At 35.0% G+C, this 10,101-nt stretch overlaps 1 protein-coding gene across 1 annotated transcript; it reads left to right on the top strand.

Moving 5' to 3' along the window:
• Nucleotides 6,079-8,011, top strand: LOC109846550. Its single transcript, XM_020415796.1, has one exon. It carries the CDS (start codon nucleotides 6,507-6,509, stop codon nucleotides 7,962-7,964), a length of 1,458 nt encoding a protein of 485 aa, XP_020271385.1. The 5' UTR covers nucleotides 6,079-6,506; the 3' UTR covers nucleotides 7,965-8,011.

Raw genomic sequence — 10,101 nt, 5'->3', positions numbered from 1 at the left:
AAGCTGCGAATTACCCTCTGTAGTTCTATTTGGTGTGGATAGATCCCCCTGTGAAAAAACTCACTTGTGGTTTAGACCCGCACGGAGAGAACTACCGAGGGGTCTATCCGCAATTGGTGTTTAACCTTTGTTTCACGTTGGTTCTGCATACCCTTAGTAATAAGCTTGGAAGATTTGATTTGAAGTTTTGAACTTGTTTGTTTGTATTAGTATTCTCTATGTTTGGTTTGTATCCCCTATTTCAGCGCTATGTATGATTTCACACATGCTTATTTCTGAGAAATCACATTTTTTGCCAGCAAAGCCATTGTCATTTTTTAAACTGTAGGGTATATAAAGTTCTCTCGATACCTCCCTCTTTCTCTTCCCTGATGTTTTCAGCCACAGCCATTCTCATTTTTGAGGCCCTCATTGCTCCCTGTCATCGGAAACTCTCCCCAGAGCCAACCTCTGAAATGGAACAATTCCGTTAAAAAGGTAATTGGCCGAACCAGCAGGCAGCCTATCGGTGGCTCGATGGTTGGTTCAACGGCTACGATTGCCTTCCCACATTCCATTCCATCAGATTGTTGAAATCTTTCACGGCACACGCTGAGGGTTTTGGCTTTGTTTGAGGCCGACATGTTTCCGTTGAAGCAGGCACTGATGTTGAAAAACATGTGGGATAGACGATTTCTTGAGAGGAAGAAGGTAGATTTATTCCCTTTAATCTCATAATTATTTTGTTTTCTTAAAGTTATAATTTTGGGACGTGAATTCTCTTTGTAATTGGTATCTTGACTTGAAACAATTTTATGAATTAACTTAGGTTTACAGATATTATGATATATGAGGCCCCTGCATTTGAGATGATGTCATCTTTACCCAATGCGAGTTGATCACAGAGGAAATAAATTAGCGTTAAATCATTTAGTTATTAATTTAGACCAGTTTCTTCCTAGTTATATAGATATCCTAATGACATATACAAATAGAGTATATAAAGTCTTTTTTTTTTTTTTTTTGAAGAAGAGTACATGAATGTACATGCACATGGTAATTTGTTTCCATTTTATCACATATAACGAAAGATGGAATAAGTTAATTAATAAAATTTCTTTTTTAAGCACGCATCTAATTTTTCGTGAATATTATGACTTTAAGGTTAAACTGTTACCTTTTCTTTCCCAAAATTCTATTGAATTGATATACTATTTTGAAGAATTCTCTTTATGAATTAGATTTCTAATTTGCGCATTTATATAGTTAGAGAAAAGTAGTATACAGGCAATTGGCAAACTTTTCCCTATACCTATTTTTTACTCTTTTTCACACTATTGTTGCGGCATTGCACGGGTCAATTTTTACTTATTAATACCGTTAGAATATATAAATATAATCCTCACCTCTCACCAGGGCTTCGGCTTCGGAGTTTGGTGACCCCCGCAAGTTGAGCATCCCTTTTATGTGTTGAAACTTGGACTCATGTAGCAATATCAATTTTTTTTAAAATCCATATTAAATTTATAGCTAATTGGAATTGAAGTTTTGGCACAGTGGTAGAGTTTTTTGACGTGGTATCATAGCACCAAGATTGAAATTTTGTTGGCCGAATTTAATGCGTATCTTAAAAAAATTGTTACTGCCACGTGGGTCTAGGTTTCAGCCCATAGAAAAGGATGTTCAAGTTGTAGAGACATGTTATAATATAAAAAAAAAATCCTCAACTCTCATCTTAACTTCGGGGTTTTAGTACAGTAGCAGGGACTTTGACAAATACTAGCTGGACTTACGATTTAAGTAGGAGTTCCTTTTTTAATCAATTTGGTTTTGCGTATGAGCCTAGTTCTTCTCAACTTGTAGTGTGGGCATTTCTTGTCAAATGCATTGATGTACATAGATTACTTGTTCTCTACCACCTGATGGGATAAGAGTCTTTTTTTTCTTGCGCAAAAGATCAATTTCGACATATAGACCCTTCAGATATCAATGCTTAAAGAATTACAACCTCTCAAGATTCCAGAGCTGCAGCTTGAGAGAGAGAGAGAGAGAGAGAAAGAGAGCTCCAAAGACACCGAAATATCTTTGTTAATTAGAAACATTCAACAAATAACCACCCAGGGGTGAGGGGTTGCTCTGATATCACTATTAACACTGGCCTAAACGTCACAGATTGATGGCAATTCTTTCTGCTGGATCACCAATCTGAACCAAAATATACCCCCTATAATGAAAGCAAATATGTCAGCACAAAAAAAAAAACACTAAAACAGTAGTGGGAAAAAGAAAAGAAGACTATTTCCAGGTCAAGATATTGGAGAGTGAATCATTCGTGATGGCTTTTTTTTGCCAGCGAGGTCAATGTATTCTTCCTTTCTTGAACTTTTCATCTGTACCAAGTTGGTCCTGAGTCACAAAACATTAGGTACTTTGATAGATCAGTTTATTACCCATAATCATCCAAAATTATCGCCTAAAACAAATATATAACCATCCGTTAAATGGGAAATATTTTTGACTGAGAAACTTATTTGATTACATTTAGATTGAAGACAAGCTATGAGACAGATTCAGAGCTAGTTTGGCCTGCAAGAGGATCACACAATCTTAAGACTCTTTATTGGTGAGACCTGAAGACTATTTCCAACTCAAGCTGGAGTCGAACAACTGACCCTTTCCTTTTTTTTTCCGGTTAACTTTATTTCCAGGGGAGGTGTCTTGGTACCCAATATTAGAACCCTGTTCGTTCTCAACCTACAAAATTTTCAAAATTATAGATAAAGCCGATATTCGAAGACAATGTCTTCTAGACACAAAATTTGGGCTAATTATGAAACTATATTATTTTTAGGGAAAAATGCTTCCAGCCCCCAAAAGCCAAGTGAACATGCTTCCCACCCCCAGGACTTGGTCAATGGGTGTTTTACCCCTAAAAATAAAGAATCTGTTCTCTGAGCCCCCAAAACACAAAACCCAAGACATTAAAACATGTGAAGACCATAATACCCTTCTCTCTCTCTCTTTTTTTTATTAAAATATGATGAGGATTATTTTATTATTTTTTTCTCTCTCTCTTTATCATGATGTACCAAGAGGATAGTTGAAATGATTGATGAGGATTATTTTATTATTTTCGTTTTTTATTATTTTGGTTGTTTGTATTGGGAGGTTGTTAAAGTTACGGGTTGATTGTTAAGGTTACGGGTTGGTTGTTAAGGTTAAGGGTTTGTTGTTAAGGTTATGAATCCTCTCTCTCTCTCTCTTTCTTTTTTTATTAAAATATGATGGGGATTATTTTATTATTTTTGTTTTCTCTCTCTCTTTATCATGATGTACCAAGAGGATAGTTGAAATGATTGATGATGATTATTTTATTATTTTCGTTTTTTATTATTTTGGTTGTTTGTATTGGGAGGTTGTTAAAGTTACGGGTTGATTGTTAAGGTTACGGGTTGGTTGTTAAGGTTAAGGGTTTGTTGTTAAGGTTGTGAATCCTCTCTCTCTCTTTCTTTTTTTATTAAAATATGATGGGGATTATTTTATTATTTTTGTTTTCTCTCTCTCTTTATCATGATGTACCAAGAGGATAGTTGAAATGATTGATGAGGATTATTTTATTATTTTTATTTTTTATTATTTTGGTTGTTTGTATTAGGAGGTTGTTAAAGTTACGGGTTGATTGTTAAGGTTACGGGTTGGTTGTTAAGGTTAAGGGTTTGTTGTTAAGGTTATGAATCCTCTCTCTCTCTCTTTCTTTTTTTATTAAAATATGATGGGGATTATTTTATTATTTTTGTTTTCTCTCTCTCTTTATCATGATGTACCAAGAGGATAGTTGAAATGATTGATGAGGATTATTTTATTATTTTTATTTTTTATTATTTTGGTTGTTTGTATTGGGAGGTTGTTAAAGTTACGGGTTGATTGTTAAGGTTACGGGTTGGTTGTTAAGGTTAAGGGTTTGTTGTTAAGGTTATGAATCCTCTCTCTCTCTCTTTCTTTTTTTATTAAAATATGATGGGGATTATTTTATTATTTTTGTTTTCTCTCTCTCTTTATCATGATGTACCAAGAGGATAGTTGAAATGATTGATGAGGATTATTTTATTATTTTCGTTTTTTATTATTTTGGTTGTTTGTATTGGGAGGTTGTTAAAGTTACGGGTTGATTGTTAAGGTTACGGGTTGGTTGTTAAGGTTAAGGGTTTGTTGTTAAGGTTATGAATCCTCTCTCTCTCTCTTTCTTTTTTTATTAAAATATGATGGGGATTATTTTATTATTTTTGTTTTCTCTCTCTCTTTATCATGATGTACCAAGAGGATAGTTGAAATGATTGATGAGGATTATTTTATTATTTTCGTTTTTTATTATTTTGGTTGTTTGTATTGGGAGGTTGTTAAAGTTACGGGTTGATTGTTAAGGTTACGGGTTGGTTGTTAAGGTTAAGGGTTTGTTGTTAAGGTTATGAATCCTCTCTCTCTCTCTTTCTTTTTTTATTAAAATATGATGGGGATTATTTTATTATTTTTGTTTTCTCTCTCTCTTTATCATGATGTACCAAGAGGATAGTTGAAATGATTGATGAGGATTATTTTATTATTTTTGTTTTTTATTATTTTGGTTGTTTGTATTGGGAGGTTGTTAAAGTTACGGGTTGATTGTTAAGGTTACGGGTTGGTTGTTAAGGTTAAGGGTTTGTTGTTAAGGTTATGAATCCTCTCTCTCTCTCTTTCTTTTTTTATTAAAATATGATGGGGATTATTTTATTATTTTTGTTTTCTCTCTCTCTTTATCATGATGTACCAAGAGGATAGTTGAAATGATTGATGAGGATTATTTTATTATTTTTGTTTTTTATTATTTTGGTTGTTTGTATTGGGAGGTTGTTAAAGTTACGGGTTGATTGTTAAGGTTACGGGTTGGTTGTTAAGGTTAAGGGTTTGTTGTTAAGGTTATGAATCCTCTCTCTCTCTCTTTCTTTTTTTATTAAAATATGATGGGGATTATTTTATTATTTTTGTTTTCTCTCTCTCTTTATCATGATGTACCAAGAGGATAGTTGAAATGATTGATGAGGATTATTTTATTATTTTTGTTTTTTATTATTTTGGTTGTTTGTATTGGGAGGTTGTTAAAGTTACGGGTTGATTGTTAAGGTTACGGGTTGGTTGTTAAGGTTAAGGGTTTGTTGTTAAGGTTATGAATCCTCTCTCTCTCTCTTTCTTTTTTTATTAAAATATGATGGGGATTATTTTATTATTTTTGTTTTCTCTCTCTCTTTATCATGATGTACCAAGAGGATAGTTGAAATGATTGATGAGGATTATTTTATTATTTTCGTTTTTTATTATTTTGGTTGTTTGTATTGGGAGGTTGTTAAAGTTACGGGTTGATTGTTAAGGTTACGGGTTGGTTGTTAAGGTTAAGGGTTTGTTGTTAAGGTTATGAATCCTTCTCTCTCTCTTCTTCTTTTTTATTAAAATATGATGGGGATTATTTTATTATTTTTGTTTTCTCTCTCTCTTTATCATGATGTACCAAGAGGATAGTTGAAATGATTGATGAGGATTATTTTATTATTTTTGTTTTTTATTATTTTGGTTGTTTGTATTGGGAGGTTGTTAAAGTTACGGGTTGATTGTTAAGGTTACGGGTTGGTTGTTAAGGTTAAGGGTTTGTTGTTAAGGTTGTGGATTTGTTGTTAAGGTTATGGATTTGTTGTTAAGGTTACGGGTTTAATTGTTAAGGTTATGGGTTTAATTGTTAGGGTTACATATCTAAAGATCCTCTTGGTACATCATGATAAAGAGAGAGAGAGAGAGAGAGAGAAATAATAAAATAATCCTTATCATATTTTAATAAAAAAAGAAAGAGAGAGAGAAGGGTATTATGGTCTTCACATGTTTTAATGTCTTGGGTTTTGTGTTTTGGGGGCTCAGAGAACAAAATCTTTATTTTTAGGAGTAAAACACCCATTGACCAAGTCTTGGGGGTGAGAAGCACGTTCACTTGGCTTTTGGGGGCTGGAAGCATTTTTCCCTTTTTATAGAAACTATCATTTAACTATTTCCATTTTATGCAACTTGCTAATTTATTATTTATTACATACGCTCATCTTTTTCTTTGTTCCTGCAGTTGCAAGGAAGAAGCTCACTTTTCCTAAAAGACAAAGTCCTCGCGTTCTAAACTTATAAACAGCCTCCATTCGCATTCTCGTATATCTCTTTCCTTTTGTCTTGATTAATTAGTCATCAACTATTTTGATCTGATCCTCTTCATCTCTCCTCATTTCAGAGGTATTTTCTTCCTTTCTTTCTTCTTAGTACCTCCTTTTCCTGTCTCGAAAGCTTGGCTCGAAAAATTTTAGTGCCAGACTTCAACCTGCATTTTCTTTTTCTTAATGAAATTAAGAGGTTTTGTGAAAAATGAAGATTCTGTAGGTTGTTGTCCAGTTCCCCAATGAGCTGCAGGCATAAAGTTCTGGTTTGTGTAGATCTTAGTAGAGGAAGTTCATCGATGACATAGAATGATGGTTTCAGATTGCAATGACGTGGTAGTAGAAACCCTTGTTGAAATTGAACTCAATGTTGATAGTAGTTCCTCCAAGTCTCAGAGAGATTGCAATGCAAAGCTTCTTGATTCCTACAAGGCATCTATTTCAAGAGCTTTTTCCATTTTTCGAAAAAGAGCGGATGAGAGAGAGGAGACTTCTGCCTTGGTTCCTTCTCGTATCAGTATCACGCAACATTTTCAGTCTCGCTTCGATGTTGTGAGCTTATTCAAGGAATGGATCAAGCATCCAATGAATATTGCTCTTCTTGTGTGGTTTCTTTGCGTCGCAATCGCCGCCATAATGCTGGCTCTCCTCTTCCTCGGTCTCTTAGACAAACCACTCCCAACAAAAACCTCAAGAAATCGCTGGATCGAAATAGACAACCAAATTCTCAACGCTCTCTTCACTCTTATGAGCTTATACCAACATCCAAATCTCTTCCATCACCTTGTTCTTCTATGTCGGTGGAGATCTCGAGACATCGTAGAACTAAGAAAAATTTACTGCAAAGACGGTGCTCACAGAAATCACGAGCGGGCCCACATGTTGCTCGTAGTTCTCCTCCTCCACATCGCTTGCTTCTCTCAGTACGTTATCTGTGTCCTTTACTGGGAATATCCGAGCACAATAAGACCCGAATTTATTGAAAACTTATGCATTGCTCTTGGAACTATATCTCCAGTAATCGCTGGTTTATACACAATTTACAGTCCTCTTGGAAAAGAATGCAGTTCAGATACAGAAGAAGAAATGCATGGTGTTAACATATCGAACAATGCTAGAACCGTTGTCAATCCTGAATGGAACGGAGGACTGTTTGATTGCAGCGAAGACAAGAGTACAGGAATTCTTTCATTCTTCTGCACTTTTTGCGTATTTGGTTGGAATATGGAAAGGCTTGGATTTGGGAATATGTACGTGCACATGGTGACTTTCTATCTCCTATGTTTTGCTCCCTTGTGGATTTTTAGCATATCGGCGATGAAAATTAGCAATGAGGTTATCAGAGACGTGGTGGGGCTTTCTGGAATTGTTCTCGGTGTGTTTGGTATGATGTATGGGGGGTTTTGGAGGATCAGGATGAGAGAAAAATTTGGACTTCCAGGAAATGGTTTGTGTTGTGGCTCTGATTCGATGGCGGATTACGTTCAGTGGGTTTTTTGTTGGGCGTGTTCTTTGGCCCAGGAGGTGCGAACTGTAAATTTTTACGAGGTTGAGGATGATCGCGAACGGGAAGATGCTCAACTTATTGGCGAAGGGGAAGTCGATTCAAGTGCCATTACGACGCCGCCTACTCGAAATTACATGCGATCAGAAAGTACAGGTACTTACGGAAACATGGTTACATCTCCACCATTTTTGGAAACAGAAATTGATGTATCAGATTTAAATCAACCTGCAGAAACCAAAAAGTCCGTAGAGCTTGTGTAATAATTAAGGATGTTACACATATTGTTATTCTTTTATTTTGTGCAGAAATTCGCTTACAAAATTCATCTCTTTGATCTTTCTAATGTGATCAGTATTAGTAAACCCCTCATTTTGAGGGGTTAACTCACTTTAATCCCTCTAGAGGGGTTAGCTTAACCCTTCTATATTTTTTATATTTGGCAAATTATTGAGGATTAACTCACTTTAACCATTGTATAGATTTTTTATGTTTGGCGGGTTAAGAAAGGGTTAAGTTTCCTTAACCATTTCCACTGGTAAAAGGGAAATAAAAATCTAGAATGTTACACGCTCAAGCAACGTTGAAGTCAGAATCACTGCTGGCAAAGGATACTTCCGCGAAATCTGGATGTCAATAGGATTTCGGAAAATAACCCAGTGGTGGGTTCCTTCGCGAGAAGTTAGCGCCTGGTTGACCTGATTAGTTATTGTTAAAGATTTCTTCATAATTCAAGGGGTCCAGTTTAGAGTTGTGGATCACACAACTCTTCTGGATGCGTCTCTTTCTGCGTTTAATATGAGATATGGGAGCCTGAACTTCTTGCCTCAGGGTCAACAGGAGTTGCTATAACTATATACCTAACCACTTTGATTATTCAAAAGTTTTCATGAACCAGAGCTTTGGGTAAATCTCCTATGTACTTTAACGTCGAGAATTTAATCAGACTTACAACTATCATTTTCTAGCTAGTTAACTAGCGTTGCTGGTCTCTAACAAAAAATATGTTGGAAATTTACCAACTTTAAACGCTATAGCATGCAGATAAATCCGAGTAAAATAAATAATAAAATATGGTCTGAACGGGAATAGTCGTGTAACACTGCCCTAGAAGATTGAGGACCGCCTATCGCCCTGACACAGATGATCCTCTCTCCCCTAGCGGTAAAAGACCCAGAAACGGCCGGCCTCTGTACTCGGACAAGAGTACAGATCAGCTTTCAGCTCAGATGAAGAAGATTTTCCATAAAAATAATAAAAAAATTTTAAGAGGAGAAAAATAGTTTCTTTGAAAAACCAGAGGAGAGAAGAAAGCTTTGTCTTATATCTTTTGAGCTCAACATACGACTGTTTATATAGGGGTAAGAAAGAGCCGTTATAAAACCCTGCAATTAATACGGTAACGTTCGTCATAAATTTTCGTAACGTTCACCATAATGTATAGCCGTTACGCTCATTTTTAATTGCTAATTAAAACATGTTTTGATTACAAAATTTATTACTATTCATGAAGTCAAAATTACAAAAAACTATGGAGTAATTTCTTAAAACTTTACGATTTTTATTTCAACAAGAAGCTTAAAGAAACAAAGAAAAAAAATAGCCAACCATATGATTGGCTACAACTTTGAATTGGTCTGATATGGAAAAATGCAAGTTATGGGTGACTTAAATGAAGTAACCAATCAATTTGATAGATTAAAGGGCACGTTGCTTGCTCTACGTATACGTATGTTTCCACTTAATATATATATATATATTTTTTTCAAAATTGAGAGTGAAAGCCACCATCCTTGACCTCTTACAAGGGTAACTGTGACCGAGCACCAAATTAATGACACCGGATGCGTTATTGTGACATTTTCGCAAATTTTTTCCAAGACATGTGGACCTCACTGATACTTGTTTTACTAATTGGCCACAGCGACCGATATTTTTTTTATTGCCATGATTAATTCTTCTCAATATAATTTATTCAACACCAAAAAATATGGACAAAATACACTTATATTGATGGGGAAAACGAGTCTATTCTTTATAATCCTTGCCAGTTGGAATAAGAACCAAGTAAGACTTTAGTGACATGTATAATCAGAACACATGACTTAAAAGAATGGTAAGAAACCGCGCGATTATAATAATAATACGCATGGCTCCATTTATAACTTGAGGCAATGAGGCATTATTCATTAGAAAAGATCCTTCTGATCCCTATCAGAGTAAAAGTAATGCACTAAACATTATATAATCCTAGTTGCTTAATCTAAATCTTTTGGGTGCAGCACTTGAACTATATCCCACAACTTAAAGTGCCTTCCTCAGACTCAAAGTTGGAATCATGAACTTTTCAAGGGCTTTCAGCTTTCTTGACTAATTTTCATCAACATTCAAATTGAATAT

Source organism: Asparagus officinalis, chromosome 7 (genome assembly GCF_001876935.1).
Source record: "Asparagus officinalis chromosome 7, Aspof.V1, whole genome shotgun sequence".
Taxonomy (NCBI): domain Eukaryota; kingdom Viridiplantae; phylum Streptophyta; class Magnoliopsida; order Asparagales; family Asparagaceae; genus Asparagus; species Asparagus officinalis.
Note: the sequence above shows the minus strand (reverse complement) of the source record. Positions and strands in the feature narration are given on the sequence as shown.

Excerpts from the sequence above, each read along its gene's own strand:
- LOC109846550 (XM_020415796.1), top strand. The coding sequence starts at position 6,507 with ATGATGGTTTCAGATTGCAATGACGTGGTAGTAGAAACCCTTGTTGAA.